Source organism: Gadus morhua, chromosome 3 (assembly GCF_902167405.1).
Source record: "Gadus morhua chromosome 3, gadMor3.0, whole genome shotgun sequence".
NCBI lineage: Eukaryota > Metazoa > Chordata > Actinopteri > Gadiformes > Gadidae > Gadus > Gadus morhua.
In genome coordinates this window covers 19247127-19267421 of record NC_044050.1, presented here as the reverse complement: position 1 = coordinate 19267421, position 20295 = coordinate 19247127, and the positions used below count along the sequence as shown (strand labels likewise).

At 47.5% G+C, this 20295-nt stretch overlaps 1 protein-coding gene across 1 annotated transcript; it reads left to right on the top strand.

Annotated features, from left to right (window-relative positions):
* The first annotated feature begins 139 nt into the window (after positions 1 to 139).
* Positions 140 to 19825, top strand: gtf3c1 (general transcription factor IIIC subunit 1). The gene is made up of 40 exons (XM_030350724.1): positions 140 to 606; positions 1176 to 1385; positions 1814 to 1987; positions 2312 to 2455; positions 2734 to 2830; positions 3430 to 3553; positions 3879 to 4052; positions 4211 to 4326; positions 4491 to 4543; positions 4636 to 4955; positions 5139 to 5198; positions 5280 to 5413; positions 5522 to 5631; positions 5757 to 5910; positions 6366 to 6469; positions 6718 to 6848; positions 7042 to 7446; positions 7679 to 7824; positions 8267 to 8364; positions 8480 to 8576; positions 8984 to 9167; positions 9344 to 9443; positions 9621 to 9753; positions 10011 to 10098; positions 10378 to 10439; positions 10697 to 10805; positions 11125 to 11267; positions 12003 to 12145; positions 12244 to 12328; positions 12579 to 12691; positions 12976 to 13035; positions 13154 to 13247; positions 13803 to 13975; positions 14312 to 15562; positions 15974 to 16107; positions 16693 to 16797; positions 17305 to 17621; positions 18026 to 18525; positions 18691 to 18874; positions 19269 to 19825. The coding sequence occupies exons 1-40, from the start codon at positions 386 to 388 to the stop codon at positions 19479 to 19481; spliced, it is 7263 nt and encodes a 2420-aa protein (XP_030206584.1). The 5' UTR covers positions 140 to 385; the 3' UTR covers positions 19482 to 19825.
* The last annotated feature ends 470 nt before the right edge of the window (positions 19826 to 20295 follow it).

Here is a 20295-nt window from a genome sequence, read left to right as displayed (position 1 = left end):
TGAAGTCGGACTATAATGTAACGACTTTAAATGGATGTGAAAAATATTTCAGTGCGCTGCTCATATACATTGCATCCATCGTGCGCGGATGCAACCGGGAATTTGGCTTTCGTGCATGACGTACAACGTAAGGTCGAAGTTGAAATATGACGTAAAAACAGGAACTCTGCATTTTTGCACTTGTACACGTCTAATATCGAAGTTTTATTTCGATTAACATATGAATTCAACGTATGTCAGATGCCAAATAGAACTCGATAAAAAATGTTATGCTGATAATAATGTCCGGCTTTCAGAAGACCTTCCTGTAGCTTTGTTCGACAGTTTATTCCCTTAGTTTCAAGCTAAACAGCTAACGAAGCTATTTATTTAGCATTGCCATGCCATGGATGCACTGAGTATAGTGCATGATGAGGTCGCACTAGAAGGACTTGACGGGATAACTATTCCCTCTTTGTGGATCCGTCTTGGTTCCAGAACTCCAAGTTTTCCCCTGAAACTCGACTCGTGCACAAAGGAGTTCATTTGGAGGTCCTTGATCAACAATGTCGACCTGGACTTCTATGAACTTCCAAAGGAGAGAGTGGATGTTGAGCTGCTTGACCGGTGAACACTTTGTTTGTAATGACTCTGGTTGTTATGCACTATGTCTATATGATTATAGGGCTCATTTTAATTTAAATGGAAATCCAGCTTTCTAGAAGCTTAGCGTTATATCATCCGATGTACATCTTGAAGTGTAATTTGGATAGGCGAATCTCGGTTGCTGTTATGGTCCTTCCTTGTCCCTTAGTATTCATGAAAGACCTATTGCACTCTACCCTAAATTCCATCCATGGAGTGGCCTAATCATGAACATATAACTCTTATCTGATTGTATTTAATGGTGATTACTCACCAATATTGCACCTCTACGGACCGCTCGGGTCATCCTCTTTGTAACGTCTTGCCTTTTGGTTTCACAAAATAAGCCTCTTTCTGTCAATTAGTCTGTGAAGTGTGCAATCACTTTGCAACACTAATATTTTTGTGATTATTATTTCCTTGATGGGGCACTCCGCTTGCTGCTACTTGCACTATACTTTGGAATTTTGTATTTATGTTGTGCATATGTGTTGACAAGGGAATCGTAAACCACTCAACCCTGTGAAAACCATGTACCATTTATGTTGCAGGTTTGCAGACATAAACCCTGATACAGGCATTCAGACGACCACAAGTTTTTCCAATGCAAAAAACGACGTCTACCCAGTCACTGTGGTATTAGACGACAAGGATGGAATACAAGGCTCCTGCCTCTTCTATAAGCAGAGGAAAAACGTGACAAAAAATGTCCGCACAGAAGAACTCAAACAGTTGGTTTGCTTAGAGGAGGCTGTCAAGAGGTTGGTCAATGAATTGGTGAGAGGGTATTGGATGGTAGAGTGAAGTGATGGGGTCGGTATCGGATATGGCTTTTGTTATCACTTTGGTAACGGGATATTCTTATTCTATTTCAAAAGTATTTGTGTTTCGACCAACACCCACTGCCAATAGACTTGCCAGCGGTGCCTATAAGTTAAGTATACAATAAATGTGTTAAAAATCAAATGGATAATAAACCATCCTTATAGTATTTTGTTCAACCAAAGCCTAGGCTGCCTCACTGGTTATCAGCAGCAGTGGTCAAGTTGGCCTCCTAGGTAAAGAAATGCAGTAGTCTGGTTCTCAATACAATATACACCGGCCCCATGTAACAGGTCTGTTGTTTTCCTGTGTTTTGCAGCAATTCCTTCCCTTTTACGACTTCTTGCCTCTGCTTACCATCGTTCAGATATGGCCGAAAGCTTGTCGTGGTGGCGTCCCAGAAGATGAGGTTCCGCGTCCTTATTGGTGAAGACAGCGACCCTGACTTGAGAATAACCGACCAATCGTACTGCATATTGGAGCGGCTGGGCCGCGCCCGCTGGCAGGGAGAGCTGCAGAGGGACCTGCACTCCTCCTTCAGGTCTGACTTTCACACTTTCATTGAGTTCATTCAATGTTTCCTCCATCACATTTCTATAGCATATTGCCCTATTTGGATAAAAAGCATTGTGTACATCCTTTCCTTTAATATAATGGCATTTCTTAATGTCTTTTTTTTTTTTTTAAGTTTCTTAAGTGTATGACCCTGCTGAGGAAGCCTGAAATTCAAGCATTTCACTGCCATTACTGCTGCTTTACCCTCATACCCTCATGGCGAGAAACTTCAACCTAGTGCCAAAATGCCTTTTGGGCGATAACCCGTTTGAGTCAGTTTGATTTAACAAGTGGTGTTCTGATGGAACAGGACAGAGCCTGGGAAGTTGCACTACCTAAGAAGGTGTCTGGATCGACATGGCCTCATCACCATGCAGTCCCACGTCATACGCCTGCCCACCGGTCAACAGCAGCACTCCATACTCCTGCTGATCAAACGCTACCACGTTCTCAGGTGTTTAACTGCAAAACGTTTGGTTCGGTAGATTAGATGTTAACCAATGTAATACAATTGTCCAATGTGAATCATGCAAAACTTCTTGTTAAATTACACAATGTTCTTCTGCCTGATACTAATTCCAGTGTTCTAAATTAACTTTCTTGAAGAGCTTTGTGTTTTTTCCTGCTAGAGTGAACATGTATTTAAAATGGATTCATTAATATAACACAACCTTGGTGTTAATGTTAATGTGGAACATGTCTGACAATCCCCCGGCCCCCCCCACTGTGTAGGAGGAGTAAGTATGACATCCTGATGGAACACCTGTCCAACACTCTGCAGGATGCTCCTGGCCAGATCGCCTCTATCATCACCCTCCGAGAACTTCTTGTGAGTTCCTTTTTTTTCCACTCCCAGTTACGATTCCCTCTCTCCCCTCTCCCATCTCCTTTCTCTTTGTCTTTCACTCCAATGATATCATCTTCTTGAGTTTTTTTTTAATTCTGCTGTGCAATGAGTAGAGAGGTTGCTGTCACAAGAACGGCATCTCCGCCTTCTTAACTTATTTAACTTAACTTATTACACGTTAACTATTCAACCTTGAGTAGGTTATTTAGCGTTATCAGCTAGAGACGGGATAGATTTTGAAAGATTTTTTTGAATATTTTATTTCGAGCCACATTGTTTTTAACTTTATTTTGTAAATTTTTTGAAAAGCTTGTGTAAAGAGAATTTCAACAAATATTACATAAAATGAATATTCTTCCCTAGCTTTAAGTAAATATTTGTATGACCAGGAGTAGTATCCTTTGCTCCTGGATACCTGCTCTTGAATCTTAACATAAATATCTATATCTTTTATTTTATCTATCATTTTTAAATTTTGCATATTCATAAAATATGTTATACCTCTTTGTCATTTTTAATACTGTCCTGTACCTCTGTGAAAAAAAAAGAAGATCATCTCATTAAGTAGTTTCTCTTTGTAGAACGTGCACGAGAGGACATTCAAGCATGTGTACAACTACATGCTGTCTTACAAGCTGGTCCAGCTCATCACCCTGCCCCTGGAAGACCTGAACCCCAGTGCCGGGCCCTGCAACACCAAGAAAGGTCCACCTTTTATCCACTAAAGTGCACTTACTCTAGAGACTGCTGTTGTATAGTGATTTGAGGATGTCTTTCAAAGGAGTATGGGACTCAAATCTTTATGGCCACCATATCCAAAATGTCATTAAATCAAGTGCTTTTTCTTGGCTCATCGGACTGATGTTGTTACCGTTAAGATCATGTCAATTGAGATGAAACGACTATGTTGAGTAACTTGAGAAAGCTTACTTGACCTTAGATTGAGTTTTGAGCTGCCAACGAATGAGGTTCTTCTGAGTCCAAGCTAATGTTTGATAATTGGTTTCAATGTGTGGCTTCTGTTTTCCAGGAACGAAAATAACGGTGCGCTGTCTCAAACTTCTAAAGCCCTACCAGAAGAAGGAGTTAATGGTCGAGGAAGATGACGACGAAAATGAAGATGGAGTGGGAGTGAGCAGAAAAGGTCTTCCTCAACAGGATATTATCATGGAGAGAGATCTGGTTTTACAGGCCTATCACATCGGTGCGTACGATTGCTCCTCCCACTAAACCTTAGATCAGGAAAAGAAGCTAGGATGTGAGGAGAGTTTAATTTTATTGTTGTCAATTTCAAAACCATTTCCATACAAGTTTACTCCTATGTATCTTGGTTCTAACGGTTCCCCTCTCCTTTGTGTGTAGTTGTGTCGTCTGGCACCAAAGGCATCTCGCAGAGTAGTTTGCAGGTGGTGATGAACGTTGGTAAGCTGGAGGCTCGGATGTTATGCCGGAGGTTGGAGAGGGACGGCATGATTAAGGTGAGCTTTGGGCCTTTCGGAAGGCATGGTGAGGGTTGGCATGCAAGATTGTTCAGTTGGGATGGGAGATTAAAGTTTCAAAAAGCGCTTTTATACCTGCCATGTACCAACTTGATTTTTTATACTTGTTCACAAATGTAGTACTGTTCCGTTTGGCTTCACAGGGCTTCATGGTGGACGTCGGTCGACAGAGGACCACAAAGTTTATTGGCCACATGTGGGTATCGCCTAAGAAGCTTATTTTTCATATTTAAAATATATTTCCTGTCCTCTCTCATCAATACCCTTGGTCCTGTTCCGACCATGCAGGTCCGTCAGTGCCAGTGACCACATGCAGCAGTTTGTAAAGGAGAGGGAACGCAACCAGCTGCTGTGTAACTCTGAGCCCTTGCCCGAGGAGAACGCCGGGACACCCTCCTCCGCCCCCAAAGCGCTTCCCACCTGCAAAGCCTCCTCCACCCCCAGGCCCAAAACCACCAAGGGAACCCCTAAAGCCAAGGCCAAGGACACCCAGAGAGGGGACCCTGATTTTGTCGCCAAAGGCAAGAAGCGGAGTGTGGGAGGGAGGGGCAAGAAGACGCTGGTCCCAGAGCAGCAGGCCCTGGCAGCTCTGATTACACCCATCAAACGTGAGCAAAGAACCTGAATCCTGGAAATGAGGGCCATATTGTTTGTGTACAATTGAAGCTCATTGAGATGAGCTTCTTCATGGTGGAAGCCTGAAGACCAACATACCAGCAGATTGCTGTTAAAAGTTGTATCATGGCATAGCAGTACTCAAACTTGTATCGTTATGCTGTGTGATCATTCAGGTGAAACTCCAGAGACTTCCGTGTCCGAGCCCTCTGTGGTGGAAACTCCCTGTGCCGCAGGTAAGAGTCAGCCCTGATGACACCCTCTGTGTCGTGTTGTGAGAGAGGACATTGGATAACAAAGAACGTTTCTCCTGTCAGAGAGTTCCCAGGAGGAGGAGGGGGACCCTGTCTTGAGCCCCATCGTAGTCCTGGATGAGAGGGAGGCTCTAGACTCAGCCAGCGATGACGCCCAGAAGAGCATCAAGGTGGTTGAGGACATGCCCAAGCGGAAGGTTTGTCGGACTGCCCTATTTTCCACCAATGATGAGGTTCTGGAAACTGGTGTAAAAGTCGACTGCTCTAATTTGCAATAATACCTGTGTCTCACTGGGTTGCTGCAGAAGCAAGGGATCCGACTGGAGCGAAGTCATGAGACCTATCGTCTGCTGAAGAGGAAGAACATGATCGTGGAGGTGGTGCGCAGTGTCAAGATTGTCGAGGGACTCTATGCGTCAGTATTTTTAAGATTATATTCATAAATCTTTGCGGGTTTTTTGCCGTTATTTTCTTATAATTTTTTGTCCTGCATTTTCTGCTGTGACACATGAGAGGTAAACATACAGGCTCTTAATGCAGGCTCCAGAAGATGATCAACGACAACGAGAAGCTGGATGGCTCCAGCACCAAGTGCTGCAAGAAGTCCATCCTCCGTCTCATACGCCTGCTCTCCAAGGAGGGCCTGGTGAAGATGTTCAGAACCACAGTCATCCAGGATGGAGTCAGTAAGAAGGTATGCATGCACCAGGGACTTTTCTACATGGTTGTTAGTTTTGTTTCTGAAATGGCGATAGTTGGGAGGGATGCTTTGAAGGATTGTACTAGGAATGTTTCTAAAATATTTAATGTTGTTGTACAATTATACCACCTTCAATACAATTATCGATTCTGATTATGCCTTTGAATCTACATGTGAAAACGTTGGTTAATCATAGTAAAACAAACAAATAGTTCGACAACCAGTTGGTTGGTTAAAATCCCAAATCATTATTATATTTGTTAGTTCTTGTACTCCTTATCTGCTGGAATAGTTTTAAAATCTTCGTCTTCGTCTTTGTTTGATCCAATCTCAAAGCCTCGTTTTTGAAATAATGTTATCTGAATAAAAAAAGAATGGTTAGTAACCCTTTTGAAACTAAATTTCTCTAACTCCTGGCCTCTCCCTACCTGTGCTACTCCTGCTCACAGGTGGAATTTGTAGTTCATCCGTCGGTACAACCCAACGACAACATGGTGAAGAGCGCTATAGAGCAGGTCCGGTTCAGGATTTCCGGCTCCTACGCTGTTGCACGGTCAGTACATGTATTGCATGTATTGCCAATAGCAGGGTATCTTTCTCTTCTTTCTCTTTGTGTCTATTCTGTGGTCTCTCTGTGTGTCTCTGTTGCCCTCTGTCTCTGTCTCTGTTGTCCCTCTATTTTTTTTCTACTCTGTGGTCTCTCTCATTGCCTCTGTTGTCTCTGTTATTTGTCTCTCTCTGTCTTTCTCGTCCTCGGTCTCTCTACCATCTTATGTGGTCTCCGTCTCCCTCGTCCCTCAGTGTGCAGCAGGAGCAGGCCAAACAGGGGATGGAGTTGAGCAACACCAGTCCCCACACCCCTAAATCAAAGAAGAACAAGGAGGATAAAAAGAAAAGCCCAGAAGCACAGGATGCATTTATGCCAACAACAGGTTCTGGCCTTTTTTTATTATAAATTTTCTTTAAATATATTTAAACCAATATCTTGTCTTTCATGTTATAAATGTATTCATTTGTGATTCTGTTCCAAAGCTATTGTGTTTTTAGAGTAGCTATAGAACAGTATCACCACAGGTGCGTCACGGCATTTATACTGTGTGCGCGTCTCTCTCTCTCTCTCCATAGTCCGAGGACTGAGCAGGACGTTGGGTTTCCAGCCTAAAATGCACCGGCTGCGTCTTGTCCACACCTTCCTCTGGTACGTGGTGTACGGACCGTACCAGAAGGGATCCACAGGGACAGATTCCCCTAAGCCATCACAACCGGCAGACGACAATACGACCTCCTCCTCCTCCTCCTCCTCTTCCTCCTCCCACTCCTCCTCCACTAAGGTCATTTCAGCGCCCGCACCGGAGAACGGACAAAACTGTGAAAGTTTGAATCCTTCCGACTGCGAAAACACAAACGGTGCCGAAAACGCAGCGACAGCAGTAGCGTCAACGCCGCAAAAGTCTGGAGAGACGGCGCTCCCGGGAGATGAGGAATCAGTGCAGATGCTGAAACAAAGATCTTTGGAAAGCAATGCGAAGGGTGAGTGAGATGTGCCGTCCGATACTTCGTCCTGAGCCTCTTCATGCGAGGCTTGCTGCATGGGAGGAGTGTGTCGGAGGCAGGACATCGCATTGTTTTGTCTACAACACATCGGTGTCACATACAACCGAGAATCACATTGTGTCTGACTTTCGACGCCGGTATGAAATGCCTATTGGAGTGTTTAGGCTGTTTCTAAAATAAAGTCTCTGTTGGCACCGCCGTCCTGCAGTCTTTGCGGACGAGCTGTCTTGGAAGAGGTACCTGCCCCCGCTCCGCGTCCACAAGGAGTTTGGCTACGGCTGGGCCCTGGTGAGCGACGTGGTGCTATGCCTGCCTCTCTCCATCTTCGTCCAGGTCACACAGATAAACTTCAAGGTACTCTCAAACTCACGCAGAGTTTCTACCTTCTGCATCTGTGTTGTCATTCTGAATCTATTGTAGCGTTCTGTCAATTTATTAGGGTTTTGGATATATATTGGCTTTCTGAATCTATGCTGTCATTCTCCAACTATATAAGAATTGTGTATCTATATGAGCCTTCTGAATCTTCAGCAGCATTCTCAATCTATATCAGCAGTGTTCTTAAGAACACCTTTTCAGCGTTTGAGGTGACAATTCTTGTTCTTGTGAGGCAGTAGTGCTAACCACTGAGCCACCATGCCAGTTCTTTAGCGACTGTATATGTTGGTCATCTGAGGCCGTATCAGGACCCAACAGTGTCCTCAACAGAAGACTTGAGGCTATTTTCCTATCGTGTGTCTGTTTGGTGTACGGGTGGGAGCTAATGGTCGTTATGTGTTCTGATTCCGGCACACAGATCGAGGGACTGGATGAGTACCTAAACGACCCTGTGAAGCAGCACTACCTCGTCAGAGTCCTCCCCGCGCAGATCAAGAGGCAGCTGCTCTACAAACGGTCATTTTAATATGGATACATTTTACACGTATATAAAAAATGGATGCACACGCCGTGTCATGCGTAACAACACACTTATTAATATTTGTTAATACAATTTTATCTTTGCTTTTAGGAAGTATATTTTCGCATTCTACGAGAATTTGCAGAAGTTGGTCTACATGGGCCTGTTGCAGTTTGGTCCGATGGAGAAGTTCCAGGATAAGGACCAGGTATGAAGTGCTTTATGACGCTACTGCTTCAGTCTCTAATGACTTCATATCGAAACAGGTAATAGTTTGTGCACACAACGTACCGTGTCCTCAGACTCTTCTCCACACTGTGTGTGTGTGTGTGTGTGTGTGTGTGTGTGTGTGTGTGTGTGTGTGTGTGTGTGTGTGTGTGTGTGTGTGTGTGTGTGTGTGTGTGTGTGTGTGCGCGTGTGTGACAAAATCAAAATAACAATATTTGTGTATTTTAAGAAAGATACACAGGTAGTCCCAGTATTTTTACGTGTTTGAATGTGCCGATCAATCACTTGAAATCCAACAATGGCAGAACACATTTGTATCCTCTCATCTACAGACCTTTTTCCCCTTTCCATCTGCTCCAACCACATGTCCTTCTGACCTCCGTCCAGGTGTTCATCTTCATCAGGCAGCACGCCACCATCGTGGACACGACCAGCGCCGAGCCCCACTACTGGCAGGTGACCGAGAACCCAGACAAGCCCTTCGAGAGGCGCCAGTACCAATTCAGCACCGCCGCCGACGTGGAGAACTACTGGTTCGACCTTCTCTGCGTCTGCCTCAACACACCCCTGGGTACCACGCATGTTGTTATTGTTATGTTATTACAGACGTGTGTGTGTGTGTGAGAGAATTGTTGACTTTGTGGGAAGACCCTAGCCGTTGCGATGTGCTGCCCGGTTAAATGCTATCGATGGCTTTTGAGCAGTTTTACTGAGTTTTCACGAATGTGTGTGCATGTTTTTTATCAGGGCTGGTGAGGGGTAAGCGGGGAGGGGAGAAGGAGATCACTATGCCCTCTTTAGTGCTCCCGGACCGCTCCCGGTTCCTCAAACTGGCCTATCTCCTCAAGTAGGTGGTCGCCTTCAGAAAAACGAATCCAATCCCCGAAAAAATCAAGAGAATACAAATTCTTCCTAAGAGGAACAAATACAAACGTCTGTTTGATTGGTGAAATTCTTGTTAGAATTTTTCCTTTTAGCTTTGATTTTGATTTCCTTATCTTTCCCTTGTTCTGTTTGAATACAGGGGCAGGCGTGATGAGATGGATGACGGGTCGACTCCAGGGGACGGTAAAGGCGCGGGTGGCCTGGACTCTGAATTCTTTGCTCATCTGAAGCGCAACTGGCTGTGGACGAACTACCTCCTAGCTTGTAAAAAGGTGAGCACTCCGAGCATGAGTTGTACGCATTTGCACTCTTTTCAAAACATATGTATTTAACAAAGAAATGCTTTCTGATTTTAAGTCATTATTTATACATTATGATGCATCAGGTTTATCAATATGCGTGGTTTGTGTTGTCAATTCATTTCTTTACTCATTGTAGTTTAGGATTATACACACTATAAATAAACATTAATACATAGATACACAAGCTTAAAAGTGTGTCTGTGTCTCTGCGTGTATGGTTTATCCAGAATTTGTGCGACGGAGAGTTGATCAACAGCAAGATGAGGCTGAAAAGCCTGCTGAGTAAGAACGCTCTCAGGCTGGCCCTCAAAGCCGGTGAGTGGCCTCCTCTTCCTCCCCTTATGCTCCGAAATCAGCGTTCAAAATGTAGTGGGATGATCCACGCATAAGTCAAAGTTAATTTTATGATGTATGATATCTTCAAATGTCCAAAATATCTTCTTGTGTCCTTCTGATTCATATCGCTACTCTGTACTGCATTTACTTTGTAGCTATTGCAATAAAGATATTAGGCTTTAATTGTCTCTTTGGACTAAAGCATCTTCTGAATGACTGCATGCTGAATGACTGAAATGCCGATGCCTGTCCTCACAGGAGAATCCACAGCACCTCGCGGCATGACCACCAAGCGTGCCAAGGTGATGGAGTTCGCAGAGGTAGTCCATGTTGTTTTCCTCATGAAATTCAATAATAAAAATAAAAAAATGAAGAAAATATTAAAATCAAATAGTATTATGTTTATTTTTTTCACATTTTCATCCTGTAATATTCAAATCCTTAGCCTGGTATTGCAATTGGCAATGCTCTATCCAAAGTCATATGAAATGCGGCCAGTCGTTTTAGATGTAACCTCTTGTGCACGGGTGACCGTATAGATTCTAATTCACTACGGCCTGTTGTGTCATGTGACCAGGTGGGGGTGGAACCAGCCGGCAGGAACCAGCAGGTGATTGGCGGGAAGAGACAGAAGAGGAAGAGGACCAGGAAGGAGGTGGTCAAGGTGCCTCGCAAGAAGAGAAAAGGTAGCAATGCTATTCAAAGACTGAGGAGGGATAAGGTGAAACTTGGCCATCGACTTGAATTGCCAAGACCTGATATTCATTAGAGACTCAAATTATTAATATTAATTGTATTCATAATTTCATCATGTCTTGGCACATATGAAACACACCTGCATGAGCAAACAATAAGATATTATTTTTTGTGATGACAAAGGATGTAAATCCCTTACCTTTGTCTAGCGCTGGCCTGAGAAGTTAACACTGTAATTGTCATGCATGGCCAGACAGCCCGTGGCCGTGAGGGGACTCTGACCCTCTCCCTGTCCCGTGTGTTCGCCAGAGGCCAAGACGCGGGTGCCGGCCCACGACGAGGCGGACCACCGGGCCCTGAAGATGATGACCCGGCAGCGGGTCTTCTGGTCCCTGCAGGAGGACTCCATGCTGATGCTGTGCGGCGTGGCGGCCAAGCTGCTCAACGACAAGGCAAGAGGCATACTCACTCAGCCCTTCACTCCTTCACTCACCCCTTCACTCCTTCACTCACTCACTCACCGCTCCACTCCTTCACTCACTCACTCACTCACTCACTCACTCACTCACTCACCCCTTCACTCCTTCACTCACTCACTCACCCCTTCACTCCCTCACTCACCCACTCAACCCTGCACTCCTTCACTCACTCACTCACTCACTCACTCACTCACTCACTCACTCACTCACTCACTCACTCACTCACCTCTTCTACTTTAAATATTCAGAATCTACTGCTTTTGATCCAAAGCAGTGGATTCCGATTTGTTGTAGTTAGTCCACTTTTATTTAACCAGGTAGATAACAATACCTTGGCCAGGTTGAAAAAAAAAAACGGAACACACAACATTTGCCGAAAGAAGTGCAGATAGGAAAATGAAGTTCATAGACAGCCGTCAAAGTCTTTCAGGGGTCCTTTGATAAGCAAGTGAGACTAGATACTTCAATTGTATGTCATCTTTGCACCTGACTCCAGGGCACTGGGGTTGAGCACAAGAAGAAGCTCAACCCCGCTGGTTCAACTCAAGGTTCTCCCCTCTGGCCTTTTCAGACCCTTTTTTTCTATCTTTTTTTAAGGCGAGTCATTGATAATGAACATCAATATAATAAGACTAATTGTGATACGAATCAAAACAATGAGGTGGCCCCAGCCGGTGTATTAATGAGCCCACTGCTGCTGTGTTGCAGCTGACGCGTCCCTTCGTCCCGTACTGCGTGGTGCGGGACATGCTGCAAGCCGAGCTGGAGAACTCCATGGACAAGACCTCCCTGGCGGTGGGCCGCCGCACCAGATACATCCTCAAGAACCCCCAGACCCTGCTCAACCACAGGTCTGGTGCCGCAACGCACACACACAAGCACGCGCGCATGTGCGCACATACATACATACACTCGCACACACTGATGTGGACCCTGCTCCGCGTTGCAGGATCTGCCTGGCTGAGGTTTACCAGGACAAGGCTCTGATGGACGAGTTGGAGCTGAAGAAGCCAGCCGATCCAAACAAGCCAGAGGTAATACTATTTTTTTTTTATTGTATTAATGTTATGTCGTTTTGATAGTGATGCAATGTGAAGCAAAACGATTAATTGGAAATTTTGGAATGCTACACTACTCTGCATTTTTATCATCCTTATATAGTGGTACTATCTCTGAATAGGGATACTTTCCCTGAGTTATTATGCAGAGTATCTGTATAGTGATACTATCTCTGCATTAATATGTATATTACCTCCATAGTGATGCATCTCTGTGTTGATTTAGGATTGTGCACAAGCGTTCAGTGAGTACACGCGGCTACTGAGGCACAAGTTCAGCTCCTCCACCGTTTCCTGTGATGTCACTCTCCCCGAAACCAAGTCACTGCTCTTCTCCCGGTACGGAGTGCTACTGCCTTTTAGAATACACCTTGGTTTTTACCATCCTCGTGAGAACTCTCATCCCCTTCATCTACTTCCTCTCCTTTTTATATTGGTCTCCCTCATTCACTTCATCAACCTCTTTATCTCCATCCTCCTTTCCTTCATTGTGTGTGTGTGTGTGTGTGTGTGTGTGTGTGTGTGTGTGTGTGTGTGTGTGTGTGTGTGTGTGTGTGTGTGTGTGTGTGTGTGTGTGTGTGTGTGTGTGTGTGTGTGTGTGTGTGTGTGTGTCTGACTGACAGGTACAAGGTCTTCACGATAGACCATGAACAACAGAGGACCTTCAAAGATGATCTTACCTGGTAAGTGATGGTTGTTTTACCTCTTGGGAGCTTTTCACAGTCGTGAATGCTTACGTTGTGCTCAACTGTGTAACGCTAAATTGAAACAAGCCGGTGTGTCGTTTCACTGTGACCGCAGTACGGAGGACATCCACGCCATAGTATTGCACAACCTCATCCAGAGCACCCTGGTCATGTCCAACTCCCAGATGAAGTCCTCGCGCTCCTTTCAGGTCTGGTGACCCTATTCTTTTGTCTGCTTTGACAAACGTTAATAAGATGCATTACCACGACTCATGTCGTGTATAAGGATCAATTGTTCCCGGGTATTCATGCGTTTTAGTTTTTAAATCTTATTTACATTCTTTGTCAATTTCTGTTTTGATGCTGTTACTTTAATGGTGCTTTTACTGCTGTGTCTGAATATCTTGTTTGGTCTAAAAAAAGAAGGTGGATTGATTAAATGAGATTTATCTTATTCTGTTCAGAAAGTTGACTTTCCCTCTGCCCTATTTCAATGGTATTTTTTTCTGTTTAATTCTAATTGTACCCTTTGTGGTGCAGGGTATATAACTTAGGGTGTTTATTAAATCCAATAGACTGAATAATTTTGCCTTTATTTTCTTTTGCTTATGCATTTTATTTTATTATTTCATTTTATTTTACGAAGATATTTCAATGTGAAGCACTTTGAGTGTGCCTCGTGTTTGAAAAGTGCTACATAAATAAAGTTGCCTTGCCTTGTATAAAAGCTCACATCCAGTGTCCCACGTCTTGCGGCTCCCCAGACCTTCCACATGTACAGCCTGTTCAACCAGGAGGTGCTGTGCCAGGTGTTCATCCAGTGCAGGAAGAGGGGGCTGGTGAACCGCCGGCGCGTCCACAAGGCCTACGGGCCCAAGAAGAACCGCGCCCTGCCCATCCTGCCCATGTCCTACCAGCTCTCCCAGACCTACTACAAGTGAGTGGGACCGCTCACCGGTGGCAGGGGTGCCGGCCCATCAATTAATATCTGTGTTTGGTATTTTACAATACTTAATACTGTCTACTATAGTAGATAGTGTTGGCTTGTTGGTTGCAAACCATTAGCATTGACATCTATGCGATTTCAATAGGACTGATTAGTAAACGACACGCTTATTTATTTATAATTTTTTTGCTTTTATCAGAACTTCAAATGTCAACGGTCACATCATGTATCTAATATTTGCAACTATGTGATGATAATCATTTGTGTGTGTATTGACTCGAGTGTCGGTGCCTCTGATTCATTTGAACCACCTCACCCCCGGGGCAGGTGCTTCACCTGGCGCTTCCCCACCTCGCTCTGCACCGACGCCTTCCGCTTCCTACGAGCGCTGCGCGACAACGGCACGGGCGACGCCCACAAGATCACCAGCTTCTACAATGAGGCCGAGAGCCGCATGGACGTCCCTCCGGCTCCCAGCGGCGCCGTGACCACGGAGGGGAGTCCGATGGAGAGCGCCGGGACGAAGGACAAAGGAGAGGGGGGCAGTGGCGGCCTCAAGGGAACCGACGGGGACACTGGGGACCTCAAGGGAACCGACGGGGACAGTGGGGACCTCAAGGGAACCGACGGGGACACTGGGGACCTCAAGGGAACCGACGGGGACACTGGGGACCTCAAGGGAACCGACGGGGACACTGGGGACCTCAAGGGAACCGACGGGGACACTGGGGACCTCAAGGGAACCGACGGGGACACTGGGGACCTCAGGGGAACCGACGGGGACACTGGGGACCTCAGGGGAACCGACGGGGACAGTGGGGACCTCAAGGGAACCGACGGGGACCTCAAGGGAACCGACGGGGACCTCAAGGGAACCGACGGGGACCTCAAGGGAACCGACGGGGACAGTGGGGACCTCAAGGGAACCGACGGGGACAGTGGGGACCTCAAAGGAACCGACGGGGACACTGGGGACCTCAAAGGAACCGATGGGGACCTCAAGGGAACCGACGGGGACAGTGGGGACCTCAAGGGAACCGCCGGGGACAGTGGGGACCTCAAGGGAACCGACGGGGACACTGGGGACCTTAAGGTCCCCGTTCGGGAGCCTGTAAGCGAGGCAATGATCCAGGCGGACGGCCCAGATACGGTCAGCCCCGCTGAACCAGGAGAGTCCAATCAGAGCAAACAAGGGGAGGAACCTGTGGAGATGGAAGAGGGCAACGGGGAGGGAGAAGTCCCAGGCGTGGACACAAAGCCACAGACCCAGCGCAGTACAGCGCAGGACTCCTTCGTGGTTAACGCCGGAGGCCTAGTTCCAGCCCCCAGGTCTGCCGAGTCGCCCTCGGCCCAGGAAGAGCAGCCCGGGGCGGGGCCCGTGGTGGGCGGCCCCGGCCCGTCTTTGGAGCACCACCTGGACCTGTCGGACATGATGCACCTCTCCCTGGACTCCCCGGGGGGGATGTGCGCGGCGGCCCTCACCCTGATGTCCCTGGGTCTGCTCTCGGTGCACGTGTCCATCCCCAAGGAGGTGGTGCTGGTGGACAACACTGTGGTGAAGACCGACGTGGTCAAGAGGTGAGGCTTCGGGACCGTGTGGAATGGATCGTCTGGGGAACCGGCTTTATGCCATCACCACGGAGATCATAGAGATACGTGGTCGTACTGGTTTAACCAACGCATCCCTGAGGTAGTTTGTGCAACGTGTGAAAAGAATTGTTGGACCAACCACAATTATAACGTCCATCATCGATCGTGTGACCAAACTGGTAAAACCCACAAACTCAGGTCGAAGATGACATTGCAAATGGCAAACTGGTTAAACCGATAAATATGGGCCGTAGATCTGAAAACGTAGAGTAAATAATAAACACCTACAAATATCGGAAATACCTGCTTTCCGCCAATCATTTCCCCATCTCATCTCTGTAAATATAAACGGCCCATTCTACTCGTTAAATCACTGTAACCGACTGGGCTGTCTTTCAGATTGACGGCACTCGAGGAAGAGGATGAAGAGGATGATGCTGACGACGGTGAGGGGAAGAAGAGGCTGCCAGGGAAAGCTACAGTCTCGCACACAAGCTACCTCATGATGAAGGGATACTGCTATCCTGGCATAGGTAACTGCTACTGACTCTCCTGGCATAGTACTGGTACTCACTATGTGGTACTACCTCTCTCCTGGCATAGTACTGGTACTCACTATGTGGTACTACCTCTCTCCTGGCATAGTACTGGTACTCACTATGTGGTACTACCTCTCTCCTGGCATAGTACTGGTACTCACTATGTGGTACTACCTCTATCCTGGCATACTACCGCAGTCCAGAGTACTTTACATACAGACACATATCGCCTGAAAACAAATGGAAGCATGTTTTTTATTTGATACCTGCAGTTTATCCAGTCTTATTCAATAGAGCACTTGCATTTGGTACAAACTCCTTTTGTACAACATTGCAAAGGCCCACCTCCAACAGAGCGACCAGTGGAGGCAGACTTGTTTTGTCCATCAATCAGTATTCACATTCCATTGTCAACATTTGTCCACCATAAACGTGCCACATACACTCTGCGGAGCTGGTCTCCGCAGGGTTGGGGACTACTTCGGCCATGCAGGGGCTTAGGACGTCATCTCAGGAAGGGGTCGCTGGGGTCGGCTCGGGGGGCTCGCAGTTACAATTTGACTTGTTTCCCGTTTCCAGTCCAACTACGTAACCTCAGCACCTGTGACAACATCGTGGTGGACCCCTGCACCTTGAGGTTCAAGCTCCGCGACACGCCGGCCCATCAGATCTTCAGCGCGCAGGGTGAGTGCAGATCACACCTTCCTCATCGTCCATCTCCACACTACCGGAATCACAGACACACATCTGGGCTTCTTCGTCGCATTCACTCTCATCCCCTTCATCTACTTTGTGTCCTTCTCTATTGGTCTCCCTCTTTCACTTCATCCCCCTTTTTGTCTTCATCTCTTTCACTTATTCATCTTCGGCTCTGCGTTCGTCACCCTCTTCGTGCTCCGCCTTCTCCCATCTGACATCATCATCGTCGTCGTTCATGCTATTCAACTTCCTCTGCATCATTTCCTGCAATGTCCTACACGTTATCCGCCTTCCTCTTCCTAATCTCATTTGAATCTCCTCCCTCCTCCTGCTCCTGCTCCTCCCTGCTCCTCCTCCCTCCCTCCCTCCCTCCTCCTCCTCCCTGCTCCTCCTCCCTGCTCCTCCTCCCTGCTCCTCCTCCCTGCTCCTCCTCCTCCCTCTCCTCCTCCTCCTCCTCCTCCTCCTCCTCCTCCCTCTCCTCTCCCCCTCCAGACTCCCCGCCCCTGGACCTGACCCGGTGCGGGCCGTCCCTGGTCCCGGCCGTCCTCTCCCGCAGCCTCCGCCTGCCCTCCTGCTCCTCCTCCTCCTCCTCCTCCTCCTCCTCCTCCGCGGCGGGGCAGGGCTGGGCCGCCCCGCTGAAGGCCTACTGGGGCTTCTCCCAGCAGGACGCCGAGGCCTGCGGGGCGCTGCGGGCCACCCTGGGCCGGGCCGGGGAGGGCGGCCTGGGGGAGGAGGAGCTCCACCGGGACCTCGCCCACCTGGAGCAGCCGCTGGAGGGACGCACCCGCGGCCTGCAGCAGTACATGCAGGTGTGTGTGTGTGTGTGTGTGTGTGTCGTTGTGTTCGCTATCGATTTGAATACCGTGATCTCATGACATTTTCCTCTGTTAAAGGTTAATTGCAATTTGTTTACAGTTAAGTTCAGACTCGTGTCTGCCATTAATTGGTAGCCATGACACAATCACGAGTTCCTGATTGGACGATTCATTTCAATACATTTACATTTATATACATATTTTATTTTGATGAAATGAAGAACAACTGCCTCTTCCTATTGGGCTCAGATTCATGATACAAACAACTCAGATATTGGTCAATATCATTAGTAGCTCTAGCACTAGCTCAGCCCGTCCTATCCCACCCTGTTCAGTGGGTCTGGCGTGTGTGCTCTGGGTTATCCCCCTTAACCCCTCTCTGGCGGGGGCGGGTGCAGGTGCTGGAGGAGGAGTGCCAGGCGGTCCGGGTGGGGGCGCAGGCCGTGCGCTGGGTGCTGGCGGAGCACGCCCGGCCCTGGCTGCTGACGGTGCGCCTGAGGCCGGGGCTCTCGCAGGGCTACACCAAGGGCCGGCTGAGGCCCCGCTGGCAGACCAGGCACAGCATCCCCTTCATGCGCAAGAGGGCCCCGGAGGTCGCCGCCACCATGGTGATGAGGATGGAGGAGGACGAGGAGGACGAGGAAGAGGAGGACGCCGAGCCGCCCAGAAAGAGGGGGCGAGGAGGAAATGGCAGCGCCATGGAGGACGGACTCGTAGCTGAGGAGAAGGAGAAGGAGGAGGAGGAGGTGGGGCCATCCGTGGAGGACGGGAAGACGAGGAAGGGCGGAGAGGAGGGAGAAGTCCGGGAGAACGGGCTGGAGAAGGAGCGTGAGGGAAGCGATAATGAGGAGGTCTTATCCCCGCCGCCCCCCACACCGCCATCTGGTGGCGGAGACGAGTAAGTCTGATCTGAGCAGGATCGCACGGCACCACATTTAAACAAGAAAACCCCCTTTGCAAATGTAAACACCAACTCGTTGTGCTTTCAGTTGTACAATACCAGTCGAGTTTGAAACAGATCCTTGTTATTTTTGCTCTGACTCGAATGTCTGTGTGGCTCCAGGGAGATGAGCTACATCAGCCGGCCCTGGAGGATGGTGGACGGCAGCATCAACCGGCTGGCCTGTAAGGGCATGCTGGAGGGCCTCCTGTACCACGTCATGGCCCGGCCCGGGATCACCCAGCACTGCCTGGTGGAGCACTACCAGAACACGCTGCAGCCTATGGCCGTGCTCGATCTCATCCAGGTACGTCACACACGCACTGCACCAACGGGCTTAAGGGAGGAAGGCTGTGTAGTCTGTACATGCAGCGAATGACGGCTTTCATGAAGGCTGTATTGACATTTGTAGTCCTTTTATAACAGCCGGTGTTGACATTTGTAGTCCTTTTTACAAGAGCAGGTGTTGACATTTGTAGTCCTTTTTATTACAGCCGGTGTTGACATTTGTTGTCCTTTTCAAAACGGTCTTTTGACATTTGTAGTCCTGTTCATAACTGGCAGCGTTGACATTTGTTGTAGTCCTTTTTATAACAGCCGGTGTTGACATTTGTAGTCCTTTTCATAACAGGATGTGTTTTACAGCAGGCTGTGTTGACCTGCGGACCTTACAACCGGCTATGTGTCTCTCTCGTCTCCAGGCGCTAATAGACATGGGCTGCGTGCGGAGGAAGTCTGTGGTGAGCCGTAAGGCCACGCTGTTCTCCCGCCACGCCGACCCGCCCACAGAACCAGCAGCAGCGACCTCGGGCCCCGGGGCCACGGACACGTGGTTCTACGAGCCCACCATCAGCTGTGTTCTGCGGCTCGCTCAGGTCCTGCCCAACGAACCCCATTGGAACCAGTACGTCTGACCTCCATGTGATGGTCCTGGAAGGGTGCCTGGTCACCCGTTCATTGGTGGTTTTATCAGTATTTTTGTATATGTGTGGAGACCGGTCGCTAAGCTGCTTGTGTCACTGGGTTAAGGGCGGGTTGCCTCCAGTGACTACAATGGGGATTACATTTTTCGGGATCTTGCGCGGATGCTATCAGTCAAAAAGGTTTACACCGCTAGTTTTCTAAATTTGGATTCTTTAGATTTGCTGTTTGTTTTTCTTTTGATTGTGTTTTATTTTAAGTTATTTTTCTGTGTTAATAATTCTGTAAATAGTTGTTTCGGGATTGTAAATACAAATAAATGATTTTTTTCAACGTATTTGTCAAATGGAGAGAAGTATATACTTCTTAACTTTTGTTTTAGTGTAAAATATCTTAAAGGTGTAGTAGATTTAGTGGCTTCTAGCAGGCAAGTTAAAAATTGCAGCAAATTAAATATCACAATGCTAGCACTCTAGGAAGGCAAACCCGGAATTATACACTGAATTAAACATTTGAGAATATGGGAATTTGGGAATAGTGTTTTACATTTCTGCCAATTTTTTTCTGCTTGACGCCACTCGATGCTACACACTGTATCTTGTCGGTTCTCAACTATGGTACGCCTACTGCTGATGGTACGCGTCCTATAGTATAGTTATACGGATCTGATAATCTGTGCTGTTGGCATGACTGCTTTACCACAGACGGCCACCATACGTTGTTCAGTGGATTCTTTGGGATTGAGGATAATTCTGACGCCCTCTACTGGCTGTTACTTGTACACACAAGATCGCTCAGTCCTTGTGA